Source organism: Indicator indicator, chromosome 10 (genome assembly GCF_027791375.1).
Source record: "Indicator indicator isolate 239-I01 chromosome 10, UM_Iind_1.1, whole genome shotgun sequence".
Classification (NCBI taxonomy): Eukaryota; Metazoa; Chordata; class Aves; order Piciformes; family Indicatoridae; genus Indicator; species Indicator indicator.
The window spans coordinates 28,527,168-28,550,746 of record NC_072019.1 but is presented as its reverse complement, the minus strand read 5'-3'; the positions used below and the strand labels follow the sequence as shown (position 1 = coordinate 28,550,746).

Genomic DNA, 23,579 nt, shown 5'->3' with positions numbered 1-23,579 from the left:
AAAGCACACATTGCCAATTTCTGCTTTGCTGTTGTGGGCCAGACAGCAAACCTTTGATTTCATGAGGACCATAACCTTAATGTTGGGTTCCTACTATGAGTTCCTATGAGTTAAGACCCTCATGTTGGATTCCTACCATGAATTCCTATAAGACCCTCATGTTGGGTTCCTACTATGAGTTCCTGAGTTAAGGTCCTCATGTTGGGTTCCTACCATGAGTTCCTATGAGTTAAGACCCTCATGTTGGGTTCCTACTAGGAGTTCCTATGAGTTAAGACCCTCATGTTGGGTTCCTACTATGAGTTCCTATGAGTTAGGATCCTCATGTTGGGTTCCTACTATGAGTTCCTATGAGTTAAGACCCTAATGTTGGGTTCCTACTAGGAGTTCCTATGAGTTAAGATCCTCATGTTGGGTTCCTACTATGAGTTCCTGTGAGTTAAGGCCCTAATGTTGGGTTCCTACAAGTTAAGACCCTCATGTTGGGTTCCTACTATGAGTTCCTATGAGTTAAGACCCTCATGTTGAGTTCCTACTAGGAGTTCCTATGAGTTAAGGCCCTTATGTTGGGTTCCTACCATGAGTTCCTATGAGTTAAGACCCTCATGTTGGATTCCTACTGTGCCAAGGGTTTCATCACAAAGACAAAATCAAAACCAAATGTTGGGAGACATAGAACAAATGCCCAACCAACTAAATCTTTAGAAATCTTTAGAAATCTTTAGAGATCTGTAGGTCCCTTAGAAAATTCCCTATTCCTCTCAAAGTGGAAGTCAAGGAGAGCTTTGAAACTTCACAGAGTCACACAAGAGTGTGCAGTGGAAATGGTCACAGAAAGGTAGGGGTTGGAAGGGACCTCTGGAGATCATTGAGTCTAGCTCCCTTGCCAAGGCAGTGTCACCTAAAGAAGGTCACATAGGAAAGGGACTTGCCCACAAAGCTCCCAAGAAGGCAGAGCCACAAGGCACCACAACCACTGCTCACTGGTCCGAGACTGGATTCAAAGTCTCTTGGTGCTACAAATCCTTTTTCCTTTGAGGATCTGGTCAAAACCCATCTTGGGACAGTGTGCCAGCATGGACTGAGGAGACGCCACTTACAAGGGACCTTAGCATTTTGTAACCTCCCCAAAATGAAGATCAAAACACAAATATCCTCCTGTGGTTATCTGAAATTGATCTCATCCCAGAGTTTCCAGTTGAGACCTTCACTGCTTACATGGTTAGAAGGATGTTGTCCTTCCATCCAACACCATCCAGGTCTTAGGGAGCTCCTTATATGTATGGTCTTAGCAGTTTCACCTGACCTTTATGGGATTAATCTGGTGATTAACTGAAATTATCAGTAGGCAATAACCACAAAGATTGGTAGTGTTTTACAGAATCATAGAATTGTTTTGGTTGGAAGAGACCTTTAAGATCATCAAGTCCAACCTTCACTCCAACACCACCACAGTCCTTAAACCATGTCCTGAAGTGCCATGCCTGCATGTTTCTTGATCAGGGAGTTGGAGCATCTCTGCTATGAGGACAGGCTGAGGGAGCTGGGGATGTTCAGCCTGGAGAAGAGAAGGATCCAGGGAGACCTAATAATGACCTTCCAGTACCTGAAGGGCTGAAGTACCTACAGGGCTGGAGAGAGAGTGTTTACAAAAACGCCTGTGGGGATAGGACAAGGGGCAATGGATTCCAACTAGAGAGGGCAGATTTAGATTGGATGTTAGGAACAGGCTCTTTACTGTGAGGGTGGTGGAACACTGGGACAGGTTGCCTAGGGAGGTTGGTTGTGGCCCCATCCCTGGAGGTATTTAAGGTGAGGCTTAACAAGGCTCTGGGCAACCTGATCTAGTTGAGGATGTCCCTGCTGACTGCAGGGGGGGTTGGACTGGATGACCTTTGGAGGTCCCATCCAACCCAGACCATTCTGTGATTCCTGAACACAGAAGCAGAGAGAGTTTGGACTTTTTGCTGGTTAAAACTGACCTTCCAGCCAACTGCAGTTACAAGAGAGGCATTGAAAGCACTCAATAGTGTTGAACTTCATCATGAACTCCATCAAGAACTTCAAACCTTCTCTTCTCAGGGTCATGATGCTTTTGATGTAGCATTAAACAGAGGGTCCAGATTGCCTCTATAATAAGTCTTAATTAGCAATGGAAATATCTCCATTCCAGTGGATATCACCTGACACATCTGCCACTATTTTTCCTCTTTAATATTAATACTCCCAGTGATATGAAACTCTTGCTGAAATCCCTGCCTATGACCTGTCTATCATCTCATGGAAGTCCTTCTTTTCATTTATTATGGAAGTCCATTTTTCATTTATTAGCACTTATTAAGGATTTGCTGTAAGATTGACTTGTATCTGTGTTGTGCTGCTGGACCTTACCCTTAAAGCCTGGTCTGAATGCTCTGGAAAAGCCTAATTAGGCCACATCTAAAAGGGATTTCTTTCAACTAGAGCTTTAGTGATGCATTACAGACTTCATTTCTTTTATTCTTCTGTTGAAATTGTGGGCATATGACATCACAGAAGGGGGCTACAAGAAAGCTGGGGAGGGACTTCTTAGGCTATCAAGTAGTGACAGGACTGGGGGGAATGGAATAAAGCTGGAAGTGGGGAGATTGAGAGTGGAGGTGAGGAAGAAGTTCTTCCCCAGGAGAGTGGTGAGAGCCTGGAATGGGTTGTGCAGGGAGGTGGTTGAGGCCCCAGCCCTGGAGGTGTTTGCAGCCAGGCTGGATGAGGCTCTGGCCAGCCTGCTGTAGTGTGAGGTGTCCCTGGGCATGGCAGGGGGGTTGGAACTGGCTGAGCCTTGTGGTCCCTTCCAACCCTGACTGATTCTATGATTCTATAATCCCTGGAGGTAGGTGTGTGTGACTCCAACAGAGTCACTAAAAATGGGAGGCATTCACATGTAGCCATAGGGCTGTAACCATGGCTTTAGTCTGAATGCTATTTTTGTTGTGCATCTATCCTTTAATTCTTTGTTGTATGAACCTGCAGGTTGAAATCAATCTAAAACGTTATCCCACTCCATACCCAGAGGATTTGAAGAACATGGTGAAATCAGTTCAAAATCTGGTGGGCAAAACAAGCCATGGAGTGCGACCTGAAAACTCAACACCAACTGTCAACAGTGACCCAACAGTGAAAGACAAATATGAGCACAAGTGGCCCATGGCACCTAAGGAGATTTCAGTGGAGGTAATGTAAAAGGGGTTCTGATTCCTCTTGAGAGCTGAAGGTGAAATGTGAACATAACTCCGTCAATTGATATTTGGTCAGTGTCATACCTTGATAGTTCCTAGTTTCATTCTCTACAGTAAATTCAGTTTTATATTGAGCTGCTGGGGGGTTTTCCCACTGCTGTTGAGCTTATCAAACTGAATGTTGGGGTTTGAATCTACCTAGATCTGAATTTGGGATTTAAAATCTTACCTAGAATTGAATTATGGGCTTTGAATCTACCTAGATCTGAATTATGGGCTTTGAATCTACTTAGATCTGAATTTGGGAGTTAAAATCTACCTAGAACTGAATTATGAGCTTTGAATCTACTTAGATCTGAATTTGGGGCTTTAAGTCTACTCAGAACTGAATTATGGTCTTTGAATCTACTTAGATCTGAATTTGGGGCTTTAAATCTACCCAGAACTGAATTATGGGCTTTGAATCTACCTAGATCTGAATTATGGGCTTTGAATCTAGTTAGATCTGAATTTGGGGTTTAAAAATCTACTTAGATCTGAATTTTTGTCTTAAAATCTCCTTAGATCTAAATTCTGGGCGTAGAATCTACCCAGATCTGAATTTGGGGGTTTGAATCTGCCTAGATCTGAATTATGGGCTTAAAATCTACTTAGGTCTGAATTTAGGGGTTTAAATCTACCTAGATGTGAATTTAGGGGGGTTAAATCTACCTCTATCTGAATTCTGGGGTTAAAATTTACCTAGATCTGAATTTGGGGTTTAAATCTACTTAGATCTGAATTTTGAGTCTTGAACCTATGTAGATATGAATGTGGGGTTTGAATTTACTTAGCTCTGAATTTTGGAGGTTTAAATCTACCTAGATGTGAATTTTGGGTCTTAATTCTACCTAGATCTGAATTTGGAGTTTTACATCTACCTACATCTGAATGTTGCGTTCAGAAGCTATTTAGATGTGAATTTGGGGGGTTTAAATCTACCTAGACCTGAATTTTGGGTTTAAAATCTCTCTGGATCTCAGTTTTGGTGTTTGAATCCATCTAGATCTGAATTTGGGGGTTTTAAATCTACCTAGATCTGAATTTTGGGGGTTTGAATCTGTCTAGATCTGAATTTGGGGCTTTGGATCTGCCCAGATCTGAATTTAGGAGGTTGAATTTTTCTAGATCTCCTAAATTTTAATGAGGTGAGAGGCTTGCATATGAGCAGGAGAATAGACCTGCTCAGGATTCCCATCTCAGACTTCAGGAAGTGTGTTTCTGCCTCATGTGTTATGACAATTCAGTTTGTTCTGTTTGACCCTACTATGCCATTAGGTTCTGCTGCTTCTACTCCTGTTATGTGCTGTAAGACAGCCAATTAACCTTGTCAGAAGTTAATGAAGTCAGCAGGAGTGCTTGGTTGACTGCAGGGAACCTTAGCTCAGGCACCCCCTGAGCAGTGATTTGCAATGAGGTGCAGAATTCAGCCCTTAGTAGGTTCACCAGAAGTGGGTCAGTAGGCACAGGAACAAAGTCTTCTCTTCCAGCATGAATACAGGCAGCTGTTAAAGACTGCAAAGCTGTTGCAAAGAGCTGAAGCTTCAGCTCAAAGCATTTCTACTCATCAATATTCACACTAAAGTCTTACTTTGTGCAGGCACAGTTCAGAAAGAAGGGAAAGCTCTAACCCTGGCAGGGTGTATGATGGTTTAAAAGCTTGGACAGGTCTACAACAACAGCAGCAGTCTTGAAAATCTTCCTGAAGATGCGAATCTTCTTAATGTCCAAAAGAACTAAATGAAGGGGAAGAGAATTCATCAGATTATCTTTTCACTCCTTTATTACTGAACCATTCTGATAAGTTTGTTGTCCTTGAAATGTCCCTGTTGGTCAGGAACTTTTCTTCCTCAGATTTCCATAGCACAGCTTGGCAATTCTGACCTCTTCAGCAGTCACTGGAGATGCTCTGTCAATACCAGGGGGTTTATTTACAATTAAACATTTTCATTCCTTAAGTTCTCTCTTCAGACGGCTTCAGAAGCCTTCCTTCCAACTTAAAGGCATGGTTTTGATTAGTACATCAAACTAAAATATCAAAGGTAGATAATTCATGGGTTTAACTACATCTGAACTCTTCAATTCCACTATTGTTCCTTTTTACCCATTAAATTCTTTCCCTTTTTACTCATTTTTTTTCCTTTTTTACTCATCAAATTCTCTCCCCTTTAACACATTGAATTCTTTCCCTTTTTACCCATTAATTTCTTTCCCTTTTTGCCCATTATTTCCTTTCCCTTTTTACACATTAATTTCTTTCCCTTTTTACCCATTAATTTCTTTCTCTTTTTACACATTAAACTCTTTCTTGCTGCTCAAGGTTCAGGTTGGATGGGGCCTTGAGCAACCTGCTCTAGTGGGAAGTGTCCCTGAGCATGGCAGTGGGATTGCAACTTGATGATCTTGAAGGTCCCTTCCATCCCAAACCGTTCCATGACTCTTTATCCTTTCAAGTTTCAGTAAAACCTGGGCTGAGTTACATTTGCCTTATTCCCTTTATTTCTTTGCTTCTCCATTTCTTTATAACCAGCTTGTCATCTTTCAGTTTGTCCTAACCTTCCCCAGTTTAGGAGTGCTGCCAACCCCCTACATGTATTTAAGTGTTCCTCTGGAGCAGATCCATCATTAATGGTCCCACATTCCTCCACCTTGTGCATACTGTGTCTGCCCAGAGCCCCTCTCTGCTTCATTCCAAGGCTTTTATATTCTTGACAAGCAGACCCTAGGAGTTAGGCTAGTCTAAAAATTCCACCTCTTCAGACTGTAATTTAATGTACTTCTGTTGCCAGCATGAATAATTGGTGACATTTCTCTTCTCCAGTTATTTCAATGGGGTTTTACCACATACTTTCTCTTGGGAAACAGCTCATTGTAGTTTTGTATCCTCTACCTATGTCTTTGGTTCTGAAGAATAAGTTCTGACACAACATGATTGCATTTATCTCCTTCCTTTGTTCTTGCAATTGGTCTTATTAATACTTTGTAGGGTTTTTTTTTTTTCCCTATTAGTGATATTTTTGTTCTTGGACTTGTAAGAAGATGAAAAAAAAATCCTCTTAAAGTAGAATTAAATTGAATAGGATTTGGGGTTTTACCACATATTTCACTTTCATGGCAAACACCAGACAAGTTCTTTCAGAGGTATATTGATTTCTGTTGAAATAGCTGAACTAGGGGCTAAAAATGGAAAAAAAAATAATTAACATAACCTGGAAAACTTTATAAAAGCCTGTGTCCATCATTATGTCAAAAATGGAACTGCTGGTTCTTCCTATCTTACAGCAAGTAGTTTTCTTTTAAGCTTATGACTTTTTTTTGTTTTTTTGGAAGTTTCATGGCACAATATTGGGATTCTAGGTTCAAGATAGAGAAAATAAAGACTTCCAAAAGAGTCCCTTGTCTGAGCCAGACAACAGCTCAGACAAGAAGGTGGAAAGCTCAGACGAGGAGAAGGAGGAGCATACAAAAAGCTCAGAGGCCCAACAAGAAGAGCATGCAAAAAGCTCAGAGGTACAACAACATACAAAAAGCTCAGAGGCACAACAAGGAGAACATACAAAAAGCTCAGAGGTACACAAGGAACATCCACCCTTGCTTCCAAGGTGGAGGATTTCACACCCAGTGAATTCTCTGCACCTCTTTCTTTCTCCACAAGTGGTTTTGCTTAAGTTTGTTGCACTGCACTAGGACATGATTGTGCTGCACTGGAAAAAAAAAAGATATTGTTGCACTGTTGTTTGCTTGAAGTTGTGTGTCCATCACTGCTACTGTTCTCACACAACAAGGGATCACTGCATGGGAGAGGAGGTGGAAGTCTTGGATGCCTTCCACCATGTAAGAATCAGTATGTAGCTATATTTTCTTCAGTGTTAGTGTTGAAGGAGTTAGTTAAATGGGCTGTGAATGGACCTGTTTGCTGGTTTGGTGTGACCTTACCTTCAGCAGAACACCAGGTGCAGAAGGATTAAAATGTCTGTTGTGTAAACATCATTCTGGGGTTTGAGGGTAAACCACATGGCAAATGCTTCTTTGTTTCTGCTCCACAAAGTAGCTAATGGAGAGTAAACCTCTGGAAGTTTTCTCCTTATGAGTAAAAGAAAGTAAATAAAAAATATATATTGTAGCATTTTGCATTTGAATAATGTGGGGGTTGGGTTTGGTACTCCCTTTGATTAATTGTTTGTCTAAATATTACATTTCTTCATTGATGTCACTCTGCAAAATCCCTGGAGTACCTTTAACAGCAAAATGGCAGGGTACTGAGATCCTCATAGAGTCTCCATTAGTGTAAGTTCCCGCCTAATTGTTTTTCTCCTAACCATTTCCTTCCTTTCTACTGCTAATTGTTGATTTCCTCCTAACAACTCTCCAAATCTTCCTCTTTTAAACTCTCCTTTTTCAGCTTCTCCCCTCCTAATGCAATCACAGCTCATCCTCTCGCTTCCAGGACCATGCATGTTTTTGACAGCCCACCCCAGAGGGATCCTTACTGGCACTGACTCAACTTCCCCATGTTGCCATGCCCATCTCCACCAGTCCCCTTTCCATTACATTTCCCTCAGCCTGTGCACCAACACCCACAAAGTGGCTTTCCCATATTCCTCATTTTCCAGTCCCTTTCCTGAAGTCCCTTCCTGAGGACAGAGTTACCAGAATCATTCCTCTAGCATCATCCCCTACCTTGTCCTCCCAAGACACCTATCTCCGGGTCAACAGCTCCCTCCCTGGAGATGTTCAAGGCCAGCTTGTATGAGGCCTTCAGCAGCCTGCTCTAGTGGAAGGTGTCCCTGCCCATGGCAAGGGGGTTGCAACTTAGATAATCCTTAAGGTCCCCAAACCATTCTTTGAATCTGTGAATATTTCTCATTTCTGAACCTTCTTCCAGGGATAAGAAATGCCACAGATTCCCTCTTTGGGTCTTTGTTCCCTTTTAGCTATCCCATGAGCCCAATTAAATTAATCCTAATTAAAAATATCTCTTTCTAAGACTCCTTTCCACTTTTTAACTCATGTTATTTGCAGTCCTGTTGCCAGCTAGAACAGCAAAAGGGTTGTGCAGAGCAATTTTTGAAGGTCAAGATCTGGTGAACTCTCAAGGAGAAGTTTATGAAATCTGAGATATTTTAATTAAGCACAGAAACCTCTTTAGAGACAAAGTTATTTTAATTAAGTGTAGCTATAGGTGCAGGGAATCTATGGAATGACTTGTGGAATGAGGAATACTTTCTCCTGAAACAAGAAGTAATTTGCTTGTTCTGGATCTTCACTTATTTCCACTGGCACTTTGCATTTTTGTGACCTTTACCTCATCACAAAAATGGTTACATGGCCTCAGGGTATCTTGCAGGCTCCATCTGTTTTGTCCACATTTTTGGAATGAACACATCACCATAACTTTTACAATTATTGGATGTAGGGCTAATTAAAATTAGGGCTGACAAATCAGCACGATTACACACTGCCCATCTGGTGGGAGTTTGGTGCTGTGTTGGTTGGTTGCAGTTTGAAGTGGATTCTGTTCCCCAGGTTTACTCTAGGTTATTCTATTCCTCAGGACGCCTTTGGACATCCTGCCAGTGAGATGAGGATAGGAGAACTTCGTCCTTCCATACCAGAGACTCCATTGTACCCTCCCAAACTTGTTCTTCTGGGTAAAGACAAGAAAGGTACTAACTTGACTCACAACCTGCAGGCTGAAAGTATTTGTGATGTTCACCAGTCAACACATTGCTTGAGATGTTCTGCACTTCACTGTGATGCTTAAGATGTTCTGCACTTCATTCTGATGCTTAAAGATGTTCTGCACTTCATTGTGATGCTTAAGATGTTCTGCACTTCATTCTGATGCTTAAAGATGTTCTGCACTTCATTGTGATGCTTAAGATGTTCTGCACTTCACCCTGGTGCTTAAGATGTTCTGCACTTCATTCTGATGCTTAAGATGTTCTGCACTTCACACTGGTGCTTAAGATGTTCTGCACTTCACCCTGGTGCTTAAGATGTTCTGCACTTTACCCTGGTGCTTAAGATGTTCTGCACTTCACTCTGATTTTATTTCCTGATTTCATTTCTGTCACTTGGGTTTGGGGGGTTGTTGTGTGTCTGCACGCATCTCCACAGTCTCAATTCAAAGATGTGTTTTTCTGGAGTTGAGTTTTACAGTTCCACCCTCCTGAAAAACGTTTGCTGTCTTTTGTTTCAGAGTCCACAGACGAGTCTGAAGCAGATAAGATCCATTGTCTGAATAACAGCGTTTCCTCAGGCACTTACTCAGACTATTCCCCTTCCCAGGCTTCCTCAGGCTCCTCCAACGCGCACGTTAAAATGGGCTCCTTGCAGACAACGGCTAAAGAAGCAGTGAATAACTCTTTGTGGGGGAACAGGTGGGACCATCTTTCTTAGAATCATAGAATCTTCCAGCTTGGAAATGACTTTTAAGATCAAGTCCAACCATCAACCCCATGCTAACATTCCCACTAAACCATGCCCCAAAGTGCCGTGCCTACGTGGTTTTTGAACCCCTCCAGGGATGGGGACTCCACCACCTCCCTCGACAGCCTTTTACAGAGCTTGATAACCCTTTTGGGGAAGAAATTGTTCCTCGTTTCCAAACTAAACCTCTCCTAGTGCAACCCGAGGCTCTTTCCTCTCGTTCTATTGCTTGCCTGACCACTCTTAAGACAGCTTCTGGCTGTCTTTGGCCTTCTGTTGTCCTATGCAGTCAAAGTGATCCTACTGTCTCCATTGATGCATTCCAACTACAAACACACAAGGTTTTTGGCCCAGTTGGGCAGAGTTGTAAGTAGCTATTCAAAGCCCAGTTGGCCCATTCATACTCTAGATAATGTCAGTAATTCTACAGCTGGTTTTTCAACTCTCTGCTATAACCACACATTAAAAGCTCCTAATAATAGAGCTGCAATTACTCTGCTCTGCATGGCCCTGAGCTGCAGCTGGTCATAGTTTAGCACAGATAGCAGAGTTTGTGCTTCTCTCGTATTATCACTGTCCTCACTCTGCCCTGGACCTCTGAGAACATCAGTATGAAAGTTGTCATTTGCACTGCCCATCAGCAACCTGAAAACCCTCTCCTACCCTACCAGGAACACCCCATCCTATTTATTCCTGCCCATAAATCACCTAATGAAGTTCCATCCACAGGCTCTTCCCCACTAAAGAGAAACTGGAGGTGCATAACATCTTGGTGGTGAGAACGTGCACAAAGTGAATCTGGGATTTTTGTTTTGCAAAAAGATAATGTAAGTGTGAAAAAAAACCTTCCCTTGCACTCACAGATTATTTTTAAAGCAGGAAAATATGTTCAGTTGGATTTTTATGGATGTAGCATGGAACCACCCATGGACTTGTGATGGATTCCTTAGTTTCTAGTGTATGTAATCAACAGAACCTGTGCTCCAGCACAAAAAAACCCCAACCTTGCTGCATAGCACAGCAGCAGCACAAGGCACAGAGAATCACAGAGTGGTAGGGGTTGGAAAGGACCTCTGGAGATCATTGAGTCCAACCTCCCTGATAGTGAAGGTTCACCTAGATCAGGTTGCACAGGAATGCATCCAGGGGGATTTTGAAAGTCTCCAAAGAAGGGAGACTCCATGACCTCCCTGGGCAGCCTGTTCCAGTGCTCCTTCACCCTTAAGGAAGTTGAAGGAAAACCTCCCGTGTTTTAGTTTGTGTCCATCACCCCTTGTCCTAGATCTGGCCACCACTGAAAAGAACATCTCATAGTACAATCCCAAAGCCAAAGTATAGATCATAGAACTGGTTTGGTTGGACAAGACGTCTAAGATCATTGAGTCCAACCATCCCTAAGGAATTGTTTTGGTTGGAAAAGACCTCTAAGATCACTAAGTCCAACTGTTGACCTAACACCACCTCAGCCAAAGTGGCATATCTACACATTTGGGAGAATATTCAACAGTTATGTCTCTGATGCTGATTTAAGCACTCTGATAGAGGACATTTTATCTTGTTTGGATTTTCTCTCTTTTTTTTTTTTTTTTGTTGGTTTGGTTTGGTTTGGTTTGGTTTGGTTCATGCAGGCTGGCACAGTCCTTCCCACAGCCCCTCGAAACAAAGCCATTGCTGAGCCAGCGGGAAGCAGCTCCGGCGGTGACGCTGCCGCAGCGCGTGGACAGACGCCCGCTGAGCGACACCTTCCCGGACAGCTGGAACGACAGCTCGCACTACGACAACACGGGCTTTGTGGCGGAGGAGAGCACGGTGGACAACCCCAATGCTAACCCCCTGCTGAGCACCAAAACCAGAAGCACATCGGCACATGGGCGGAGGCCGTTGATCAGGCAAGACAGGATAGTTGGCATTCCCCTGGAGCTGGAGCAGCCCACGCTCAGAAACACACACGAATCTGAAGTGCCTCCTCCCAACCCTTGGCAAAATTGGACCAGAACCCCTAGTCCTTTTGAAGACAGGACAGCTTTTCCTTCCAAACTGGAAAGCACCCCCACCACCAGCCCTTTGTCTGAGCGGAAAGATCACATCAAGGAGTCCGCTGAGATGACTAGCACCTTCCCTCCAGGCATAGCGTGGGAATATCACGATTCCAATGCTAACCGAAGCCTCACCAATGTCTTTTCCCATATCCATTGCCGCCCTGATCCTGCCAAAAACGTCATCTCCATCAGCAAGAGCACGGAACGGCTTTCTCCCATGATGAGGGATTTGAAAACCAACAAATTCAAGAAGTCACAGAGCATCGACGAGATAGACATCGGTACATACAAAGTGTACAACATCCCCTTAGAAAACTATGCATCCGGTAACGATACTGTAGGAACCCATGAGAGGGTGGACAAGCTCCTGGGCCCGGAGCACGGCATGCTGAGCATGTCCCGCAGCCAGTCGGTCCCCATGTTGGACGACGAGCTGCTGACCTATGGCAGCGTCAAAGTGCAGCCGCAGCAGAAGTCCTCCGTCACCAAGAAAGTCTACCAGTTCGACCAAAGCTTCAACCCGCAGGGAGCAGTGGAGGTCACAGCGGAGAAGAGGCTACCGCAGCCTTTCCAACTCAACCCCGAGTACATTCCCCAGCAGAGTAAAAACCTGCCCCAGGATTTGGTCAGCCCCAGGGCGTACCGCGGCTACCCGCCCGTGGAGCACATGTTCTCCTTCTCCCAGCCCTCAGTGAACGACGAGACGGTCGCTCCCCCCTTTGCAACCCAGGGCTCCCGGCCGGGGTTCTTGAGGAGGGCAGATTCATTGGCCAGCTCCACCGAGATGTCCATGTTCAGGAGAGTCAGTGAGCCCCACGAGCTGCCCCTGACCGATAGGTATGGCAGGCCTCCATACCGAGCAGCCGTGGAGCGCCAGGGCAGCATGGCGGTCTCTGAGTCTCAGTTCCTCAAGAGAAACGGCAGGTATGAAGACGAGCATCCTTCCTACCAAGAAGTGAAAGCCCAGACTGGGAGCTTTCCAGTTAAAAACCTTACCCAAAGGCGGCCGTTGTCTGCAAGAAGCTACAGTACAGAGAGTTATGGCACGTCCCAAACCAGGCCGGTCTCAGCGAGGCCGACAATGGCAGCTCTGCTGGAAAAGATACCTTCAGACTATAACTTGGGTAACTATGGCGACAAGCCTTCCGATAACAGTGATATAAAGACAAGGCCTACCCCTGTGAAGGGAAATGAGAGCTGTGCTAAAATGCCCGCTGACTGGAGACAACAGCTACTTAGACATATAGAAGCTAGAAGGTTAGACAGGGTATGTTTGGCATTTCTCTGCAATTAATGCCTTTAGTTGTGTGTTTCGGTATGTCAAACTCTTTGCACGTCCCGTGGTAACCACCACAATTTCCCAGCCATGAAGTTCTTGTGTTGCTCTCAGGGGAACCAGCCCTCCAAAAGAGGTTCCAGGTCATGAAGCTCTTGTGTTTGATGCTATCAGAGGAACCAGCCCTCCAAAAGAGGGTCTTGGGGGGGAGGAGGGGGGTGGTGCTCAAAAAAGTGAGGGGTGAGCTGAGTGATGAAGGGTCTCTGGGTGAGGAGTGCTCCATGGAGCACGTTACTAAGGTGGTAACTGCTGCAGCACTGGCTGAAATAATAAACTACATCCACTCTCCCTGGAGGTGTTGGGGAAGCATGTAGACATAGCATTTCAGGACATGGTTTAACGTTCCTGGTGGTGTTCATTTGATGATTGGACCTGATGATCTTCCAAGTCTTTTCCAACCAAAACAACTCTGTGAGTCTATGATTCCAAATACCTCCTTGTTGTGGAATCATTACAGTTGGAAAAAACCTTTAAGGTCGTCAGATCCAACCATAACCCAACTCCCCTGGCCGTGATGCTACAGCTCACCACCACAGTAACGTGCTGAGAGCTTTCAAATATGCTGGGTACATCTTGGCAGCAAAAGGCAATAAACAGATTTAAAACAACAACAACAACAAAAAGCAGGATAATGTATTTTAGCTATTGTGGATTTTAGTTAAAGGGGATTTAAAGGTGCCTCAGCTCTGAAAACTTTTGTTGGATATACACTGCCACTGGTTTTGAACCAGAAAGATGATTTTTTTTTACTCCTTGTAGCTGCAGGAAATTAGGCCAATTTGCCTTTTTTTATACACATAGAGAGTGCATGATTTCAGTCATGATCTTGAGTATTTAACAGCTTACTTCATGAATCAGATTTACTTCGGAATCTGAAGTGGTTGTGAAAAATTCCTGTCATGAAATGCAGAAGGGAGTCTCAACAATGTGTCCAGATACCTATTCTAATGCCAGCTGCCCATGGGTTTGAGGTTAATATATTCATTACCTTCCAGTTGCTCGAGTGTGATGCATATTGAAATACCATGAAGGATCAATGGGTAAACTTTAAAAACCCTCTCAAAAGCTGAAGATTTTCTTTCCCTTCCTTCAGCTGTTTGAGGGGTTGGGGTTGGGTTTTTTTGTGTGTTGTATAAAACTGAATACTTCATTCCTAGGCAAAATGGCAGCTCAAGCAGTGATGTTTCTGGTGGAAATAAACCCTTCCCAGATGGTGCTGGTCTAAGAAATACCTTTACATTTAGTTTGCAGTGTGTATTTGCTTAAGAAATGCTTTAACTGATGGCAAGCTGGTGATTTTATCTAGTTAAATTGAGCACTTCTAGATAAACTCAATCTATCTGGTTAAATTTAGTCTATCTAGTTACATGGAGTCCTTCTGGTTAAATACAGCTCACCTAGTTAAATGGATTCCAAATAATTAAATTGAGTCTATCTGGTTAAATGCAGCCCACCTAGTTAAATTCAGCCCAGCTAGTTAAATGGAGTCCATCTAACTTAAATTGAGTCCATCCAGTTAAATTGAGGTTGTTTAGTTAAGTGGAGTCCACCTAGTTAAATGGAGTCCACCCAGTTAAATTGAGGTTGTTTAGTTAAATGGAGTGGACCTAGTTAAATTGAGTCCACCTAGTTAAATTGAGTCTGCCTAGTTAAATTGAGGTTGTTTAGTTAAATGGAGTGGACCTAGTTAAATTGAGTCCACTTAGTTAAATGGAGCCCACCTAATTAAATGGGGTCCATCTATTTAAACTGAGCCCAGTCAGTTAGATGGAGTCCATAGTAAGCCCTGCAGGTGCCAGATAGTTCCCAGTGGTTTGCCACGCATGATAAGCAAAGCTCTAAGAAGCTGGGCTGTCTGGTGGAGGTTTTGATGATGAGAACACCCAGGCACTGCAATGCAGCAGCTGCTTCAGGAGAAGACACTGCCCATCTGCCCATGGCCAGCAAGATGCTGGGCTGTGCAGGACTTAGGCCAGCTTGTCCCCTGAGCTCACCAGGACCAGTCACCAAGCTGATGAGATGGTGCAGAGCCGCTTCGTACACAGGGTTTTTCCTCTGCCATTGGTGCTCTTTGATGCTAGATACACATTTTTGGTTGCACAGCCTTACCCAAATTTGGCCACCTGGGCAAAAATAAAGACTTGTACCACGTTCTATACTGCAGTTTGCAAACAACAGATAACATATTTCATCTGCTGTCAGCGTTGAAGTCTTTTCTGGTATCCATTTTATGTACAACCTAGCGATGTATTTGCTTCCGTGTGAGCCAGTGCATGCCTCAAAGAAGCTCTTTATTCCTTGGTTAACTGTTTGTTTGCTTAAAACTAAAACTCTTGTGAAATTAACCATATATATATGTGTGATACTTGATTCAAGGAGCATGTGTGTTCATATCCTGTCACGTGGTTGTTTCCTCTACTCAGACCGCTGCTTACAAACACAACACAGTTAGCCTTGGCATGCTGCACTCTGGAGGGTTTTCAGCAATGCATGCCGGCAGAAGCATGACTTTAAACTTGCAGCCTAAATCTAAATTTGAAAACCAAATGCTTCAAGAGCTACCTCTACCGAAAGTAAGTATGGGATAGCCCAGCACCTACCAGCCTTACCAAAATTATTCTTAATAATATTACTCCTTTGCTTTCCCTCCCTTCCCCACCCCGGTCTAGCTTTTTTTGCCGATTATTCATGCTTAGGCTACACACAATCCAAAAAGCAAAGATAGCTGACGGTTCACACTTGGGTTCTTTGCTTCCTCCTCAGTTCTGATCTTGCTTTTTGGATTCTGTAGCTCACCTGGCTGTCATTCTTGCTTCCTTGCCTCTCGTCTTCCAGACCGACGCCATCATTTCTCTCGATGACTTAATCCGTGCACAGGAACGGGGGGAAGCGTGTTTTGCTTTGTGACTGTTTGAGCTGAGAAAGGTGGATGGGGAAATGGTTAATGTGCATTTAAATAGGCTCCAGGAGGCAGGGATTTGTACTATTTGGATGTTAGTGACTGGGTTCATTAATTGGCACTGCTTCTAGAAAGAAAATGGTTTTCTCTGTTGAGTACAGGGCCTTCCACACCCAAATTGATCTTAAACCTTTGTTGGGTGATGCCTCTGGAAAGAAAATAATATTCTTATTTCTCTTACTGTTTATTTCACAGCTGTTAATCATAGAATGGCTTAGGTTGGAAGGGACCTTAGAAATCATCTACTCCAGCTTCCCTGCCCTGGGCAGGGATGCCTCTCAACTAGACTGGATTGCTTAAGGCTTCGTTAACTCTATATTGATGATAAATGCATTCATACAAAATGATATACAAACAAAAGTTTGATGGGAACAGCACATATGACAAGCCAGAGAAGGACATAGAAACACAAAGTCATTTAGGTTGGAAAAGACCTTTAAGATCGTGGAATCCAACCATTAGCCCAGCACTGCCAGGCCACCACTAAACCATAGCCCTCAGCACCACATCTACACAGCTTTTAAACCCCTCCAGGGATGGGGACTCCACCACTGCCCTGAGCAGCCTGGGACAGGCCTTGACAACCCTCAGGGGGAAGAAATTGTTACTCATATCAAACCTAAACCTCCCCTGGCCCAGCGTGAGGACATTTCCTCTTGTTCCTTCTTCCCTGGGAGAAGAGACCAACCCCCACCTCACTCCAACCTCTTTATAGGGAGTTATAGAGAGCCAGAAGGTCTCCACTCAGCCTCCTTTACTGCAGACTGAACAGCCCCAGTTCCCTCAGCTGCTCCTCACAAGATTCGTGCTCTAGATGTCACAGAATTGTTGTCAGAGTGTCAGGAGGAGGGATACTGAGCCCTTGTTCTGCATCATGTCTGGCCACAGCGGAGTCCTGGCAGCCACTTGCAGCCCCTTGCAGGCAGTAGCACTGCTGGGGTTGTGCATAACGTCCGCAGTCAAAGGGACCAGCATCGTTAAGTCTCCCACTGCATTAGCAGCAGGAGCTGTTGGTACAAATTAGCAGCATCTCTGTGAGTAATTAAAGGGTAGCAGAGCACAGATCCAGGCGCTGAAATGTGATCATCTGCGCTGGTAATTGCCAGGCTGGCCTCTGGTGTGGGTTGGCCTTAGCCAGCTGGCAACTTCCCAGCCCATCCCTGGCCACGGCTCCACAGTCAGCACTGGCCAGAAATTCCCAAAGGAGGATTCCAATGCCCCAGCTAAGAGTCTCAATCCAAGCCTTTTTAAAAGAGTAAGATCATTTCATGGTAGCAACATGACTGGACTGTTGTGGTTGGCCAAGGACAGGTCTTAGCCCTGCTTAGCTTGCTAAACAGAGGCGTGCCGGGGGCTTCCAAGCAAGGCTCTCACAGCTCAGCAGTGCACACAGACACTCACAGCACTGCCAGGCTTCTCCTGCTCTCCACACACTTCATCTACACCTCCCATCCCTGGTTTTAAACAAGTCCTAACATTAGTATGTGCTTCTCTGTTGTTGAGTTGATGACATCTAGGTCCAATCTTAACTGTAGCCGAGTGTGCGTGTGTGTTTGGGCACAGACAGCTTTCTGGTGTTGGTCATACTGTTGTTTTCACCCAAAGAATTCGTTTGTCTCCTTGAGTTTATTCTAATTCTTGTCACAAGTCATAGGTTTAGGGATCTTGAAGATCATCTAGTTTCAATGCCTCTGGGCAGGGACACCCCCCACTAGACGAGGTTGCTCAAGACCTCATCCAACATGACCTTGAACACCTCCAGGCCAGCTTGGATGAGGCCTTGAGCAACTTGTCCTTGTAAAAAAATCCATTTTGGCATCAACTCTGAATAATGGTATTGCTTTTCTATGCACATTTAGGAATAAGGTGTTATAAATACATCACTTTCAAAGAGTTTTTAGGCTGTAGATAAAGATGGTTACTAAAATATGTAGGTCTGAGGACAGTCATAAAACTGTTCAGGGTGACAATAGTTTGGGATGTGGTTTTAAGTGTATTAGTCTGGTACTTCACCAGCATTTCATTGCTACATGTCCATCTAAAATGTGATGCTGAACCGCATGGGGGGCAGGGGGTTGTGGTTCTCTTACTGTTTGGGAAAATTATTATTAAGCAAGTAATCTGAATGTTTAGTATTGTTTAATTTTATTCCATCACATGTTCTAAAGGATTTGCATTTCTTAATGAATCCAGGCCACAACAGCTTCATCTTTCGCCTCTTCTCTCTCCTCTTTCTCATGGCCTTGATTCAAGAGAGTAATGAGTGAGGTCTAATTGTCCCCTGGAAGATTAGGAAGTCAAGTGCAGAAATTCCTGATGTTCAGAAAGTTTCTTACATCAGTTCTACTCCGGGTGTGAAATGGTTGAGCTGCTGCTTTTCATTTTTCACCTCAACTTCTTTGTTTGAATGCAGTCTGCCCCAGCTCTAGAAATGAACAATATTGCAAGTAGACAAATTCATTTGGCTGCAGAAAATGAAAAGGAAAAAGCTGTTATGACAGCTTTCTCCTCTTTATTGAGAAAGCAGAAAGCACCCTCTATTATTTTTGCTTTTTCCATTTCTGAGTGCAAGCTCACCTCTGCAGATTAGTCAGTCACTTATAAAAGCAGCAGAGTGTTGCCTGCAGTGACGAAAAGAAACACTTCTCAGAAGAATGCTTCCAATTTTTGTGGCAGCAGTCTCAAAGTTCTTAGAAAAGTTGATGGCTTGGTGCACTTCATTTCTCTGAAGTGCTCAGTGCCACCTTCCCTTAGGGATAATCAGCACATTCGGAGAATGGTGGAATCACAGAGTGGGGTGGGTGCGAAAGGACCTCTCAAGCTCCATCCAGTCTGACCCCCCTGCAGTCAGCAGGAACAGCTGCAACTAGAGCAGGTTGCTCAGAGCCCCAAACAACCTGACCTGCAATAGTTCCATGGCTGGGGCATTTACCACCTCTCTAACCAGCCAAAACCAGGCTCTCACCACCCTCAGTGTCAAACATTTCTTCCTTCTTTCCAGTTTGAATCTCCCTCTTTTAGTTCAAACCATCACCCCTTGTCCTGTCACAACAGGCCCTGCTCAAAATTCTGTCCCCAGCTTTTTTTTTTTTTTTGCCCCCTTTAAGTCCTTAAAGGCCACCAGAAGGTCTCCCTGGAGCCTTTTCTTCTTTAGGCTGAACAACCCCGACTCTCTCAGCCTGGCCTCACAGCAGAGGGCTTCCAGCCCTTGGATCATGGTTGTGGTCCTCCACTGAGGAGGAGAACCAGGCATTCCCTTGGGAAGCTGCCACACTGATCCCCTCTGTGTGCTGAGGACACCTCAACCATTCCATAAATTCATCTCACACAGAGAGGAGCAGATTCCAGCACAGCCCTGGGCACCTTGGTCCGTGGGCGGCTCTGGAAGGGATGAGTCACATCACCAAGATGATGACCTTTCTTTTTCCTTGTTTTTCACTCCTCCTCAGAGCAGGAATTTTTTGCCCTTGTACTATTTCATTGCAGGAGCTGTTTACTGCCCTCTAATCTCAGATGATGAAGCCCCCATTTGGTTGAGGGACACGTGGAGCAAACAGGGCAGAATGGCTGAGATGTGAGTTTATGTAGGCATAAAGAGTCAGAGCTAGATCCAAACTGGTACCCAAGAGTCTAGATGTGTGTGAGGGACCATGAACCATGTCACCAGGTTTCATAGAATCATTGTGGTTGGACAAGACCTTTAAGATCATGGAGTCCAACCATTCACCCAGCATTGCCAGGTCATCACTAAACCATGGCCCTCAGCACCACGGCTCCACAGCATTGAACCCCCTCCCAGGGACGCGGTGCCTTAGGGAGCATCAGGCACTGGACCAGTGTCTGTTGAGCTGTGAGACACAGCCTGTGGAAAAAGTACCAAGACTGGTCTTGGTCTCCCATTTTTCATGTGTGTAAAGAAAGCTCTTGAAGGAGGTGGTGGAGTTTCACGAGGGGAAAATGTTTTTCTAGTGGCTTTTAATAGAAGGAAAATCACATCTTCCCCGATTTTTCTTGAATGAAGAGGCAATTTTCTGTGATTTGAAATAATTCAGGTTGATTTTTTTTTTCAATTAACCTCTGAGGAGTCCAATTTTAATCACAATTTACTTCTATTTACTTTTCAAGGATTTTCTTTTTTTTTTTGCTTCAAAAAATTCTTAATCAACCAGTTACCAGCTTTTATATTTCAAAGCAACAGTTCCATTTGTTCTTTCAGTCATCTAAAGAAGTGTTTCATGATTTTTTTTTTCCCTTTTTTTCTTTTAACCATGAAGCTGAAGAAGAAGTTGCTGGGATGGCAGAAGGAAAGAATAGGCTTTTTTTTTTTTTTTTTTTGTCTTTTGAGTTTGCAGATTGCCATTAATCAGAACTGAATAAGCACTGAAGCAGGCTAAGTGCTGTTGGGACACAATGTTGGCATTTTTTGGGAAGTCTGTCACCAAAAAAAAAAGGAATCCCATAGCCATGCTCAACAAATTTCCAGCTATGGTAAAGCAATGGAGATAGAAAAGCAGGATGGGACAGGAAAAAATTGATGGTTTTGAAAATACTAAAAAGAGGAGTGAAATAACCAGGGGGGGAAAGTGATGAAGGAGAGAGAAGTGAACAAAAGTAACAAAGGTATCAAGCCCATTTAGAGCACTTTAAATGTGTGATGTGTCCATTCATAATTATCAAAGTAGTTAATTACTAATGAATATTGGGCAGATGAGGGGGAGTTGGACTGGATGATCTCTAGAGGTCCCTTCCAACCCTTAACATTCTGTGATTCTGGGATATTCTAATAGCTAAGAACAAACCAAGCCACAGCCTAGCGAGAGCTGGGTGAGCACATCACAAAGTGATACACAGTGTAGCATGAGGTGGAAGGAGCCATAAGCCAAATAACAGAGAATCATGGAATGGTGGAGATTGGAAGGGACCTCTGGAGATCATTCACTCCAACCCCTCTGCTAAAGCAGGGGCACTCACAGCAGCTTGCCCAGCATCACAATGTCCAGAGGGGTTTTGGAAGCTCTCCACAGAAGGAGACTCCACAACCTCTCTGGGCAGCCTGGCTCCAGGGTTCCAGCACCCTCACACCAAACAATTTTTTTTTTCCTCATCTGTGGTGGACCTTCCTAAGCTCCAGGTTTTGTCCATTGTTCCTTGTCCTATCACAGGACACCACTGAAAAAGAGACTGGCACCATCATCTTGACACCCACCTGTCAGATATTTATGAACATTAATAAGGTTCCCTCTCAGGCTGCTCTTCTGCAGGCTCACCAGCCCCAGGGCTCTCAGCCTTTCCTGTTCACAGAGATGCTCCAGGCCCCTCAGCATCTCCAGAGCTTCCCCTGGACTCTCTCCAGTAGTTCCCTGTCTCTCTTGACCTGGGGAGCCCAGAACTGAACACACTACTACAGATGTGGTCTGAGTAGGACAGAGAGGGAGGACTGGAGGAATATTTTCTGAAGAAACATGATTTGATCTTGGTGGCAAGCTCTTACTAGAGAAGTTTTTGATAGTTGAATGAGCAATGAGAAGCTTCTAACTCAAGTGATCAGTGGCAGACTGCACATTTAAAATAGGGAGCTTTCCCCAACTTTGGTTCTCTGAAACCACTGAGCCACCTTAAATAAATATTTTCTTTTTTTTTTCCCTCCTACACATCATTCATTATTCTCATTATTCCTCTTGTATCCCTTTCAAGATGTCCTGCTTGCCAAGAGTCCCTCAGAAATGTGACTTGCACCTTCATGAAACACCCTAGAACTGTGAAAGGATTTCCCTGGTAGCCGTAGTGGGTTGCAGTCTAACTGTGGGCTTGAGTTCACTGAAATTTATTTACCAAAAAAAAAAAAAAGAAAAGAAGAGGTGATTTTGCTGTGGTGCTGACTAAAGGCTGCCCCTACCATTTCTGCAACAGACCCCATCGCAGCAGAGCAGCATTCTGGACAACGGGCAGGAGGAGGTGGCAGTGGGCAGCCAGTGGAACCCCTACCCGCTGGGGCGGCGGGACGTGCCGCCGGACACCGTCACCAAGAAGGTAAGCCAGCCACCAGCCCAGCTGAGCACCAGGGCTGCCCTGGGCTCCTTCCCCCAGTGAACCCTTTGGAGGAGGAGGAGGAGGAGAGGTTTGGGAAATGCACGTTTGTCTTCCAAAGCTGAAAGCAATAATGGTTATGAATTGAAGGCGGTGCCTGCGTTTGGATTTTTTTTTTTTTTTAATGCAGATGCTGGTACTTAAAGTGTGTGAGATGTCCTCAGTGGGCTTGGCAGGTGCCTTCCTCCCTCTTGTCCTGACAAGTCTTCATTCCAATTGTGTGGGATATCCTCAGTGGGCTTGGCAGGTGCCTTCCTCCCTCTTGTCCTGACAAGTCTTCATTCCAATTTTAATTCCATTCTTCAGTTCATCACAACAAATGTGTCGAGATGGAGGCCAGCCCAGTGTCTGGATGCTCACAGACATCTTGGCAGAGACCTCCAGGCTGATGTTCATCACCATTTGCTGATGAACTCACTCAAAAGGGCTCTAATTTCTAGTACCTTGCGATGGTAGATATTACATTCCAGTGCTTGGATCTGGCCCCTTTGGATGCAAACACTGGCTGCTCTCTCTTGGCTCTGCTCATTCCCTGAGAAACTGCCATTTTTGGATGCTCTCCTCCTCAAGCTGCAGAATGGAGGCTCTTGACAGACCAGCACTGTGTTTGCAATCAGCTTTGGAAGGTGGAACTGCACACATGAGCAGTGATAACGATGTGGGTTGATGTCGACATGGAGACTGGTCCTGAAGTCAATGTGAAAGTCTCAATGTGGACACCGGTAACTTCTGCAGCCTAATTAACCATCAGCACTAATGAGGCACATATCTCCCTACTGGTTTCACATCTTCATAGAATCATAGGATTGCTTGGGTTGGAAAAGACCTCTAAGACCATCGAGTCCAACTGTCAACACCTGAGACAGCTTTGGAAGCAGGAGCTCTTTACTTCCTTCAAGAGTTAACGGCAAGAGATACACAGAATCATAAAGGTTGGAAAGCACCTCTGAGATCATAGAATCATGGAATCACAGAATCAGTCAGGGTTGGAAGGGACCACAAGGATCATCCAGTTCCAACCCCCCTGCCATGGCCAGGGACACCTCACACTACAGCAGGCTGGCCAGAGCCAAGATCATAAAGGCCAACCCTTAACTCAGCACTACCAGGTCACCACTCAGCACCGTGTGCCAGAGAATTGCTTGGATGGGTGACTAAAGCCATCACACCCAGAACAGCTCAGAGACTCCTTCCAAGGCAAGGGAGGATGATTCACAGATTGCATTGGATTGGAAGGGACCCTCAAAGGTCATCTTGGCCAACTCCCCTGCAGCGAGCAAGGACACCTCCAATTAGCTCAGGCTGCCCAGGGCCACATTGAGCCTGATCTTTAATGATGATGATGATGATGATGAGGAAGAGGTCCTGATGTTGTCTGATGGAGCTGGCTCTGACAGCCAAGTTATTTGAAGGGTTTCTTTACCCTCTGACATGCAAGGAACTGGGATAAGACATTTAAGAGGAGTCACTGCTTA

At 44.5% G+C, this 23,579-nt stretch overlaps 1 protein-coding gene across 2 annotated transcripts in view; it reads left to right on the top strand.

Moving 5' to 3' along the window:
- The window catches only part of LRRC7 (leucine rich repeat containing 7), a 103,617-nt gene that overhangs the window by 59,394 nt on the left and 20,644 nt on the right, over window positions 1-23,579 (top strand). The window contains exons 15-21 of one of the 2 annotated variants that reach the window (XM_054384024.1): window positions 3,007-3,207; window positions 6,609-6,728; window positions 8,806-8,917; window positions 9,454-9,634; window positions 11,312-12,989; window positions 15,482-15,631; window positions 21,928-22,047. In XM_054384024.1, coding sequence (XP_054239999.1) covers window positions 3,007-3,207; window positions 6,609-6,728; window positions 8,806-8,917; window positions 9,454-9,634; window positions 11,312-12,989; window positions 15,482-15,631; window positions 21,928-22,047 — 2,562 coding nt within the window. The remainder of the gene's footprint in view (window positions 1-3,006; window positions 3,208-6,608; window positions 6,729-8,805; window positions 8,918-9,453; window positions 9,635-11,311; window positions 12,990-15,481; window positions 15,632-21,927; window positions 22,048-23,579) is intronic. The other variant, XM_054384025.1, reaches the window with a different exon arrangement.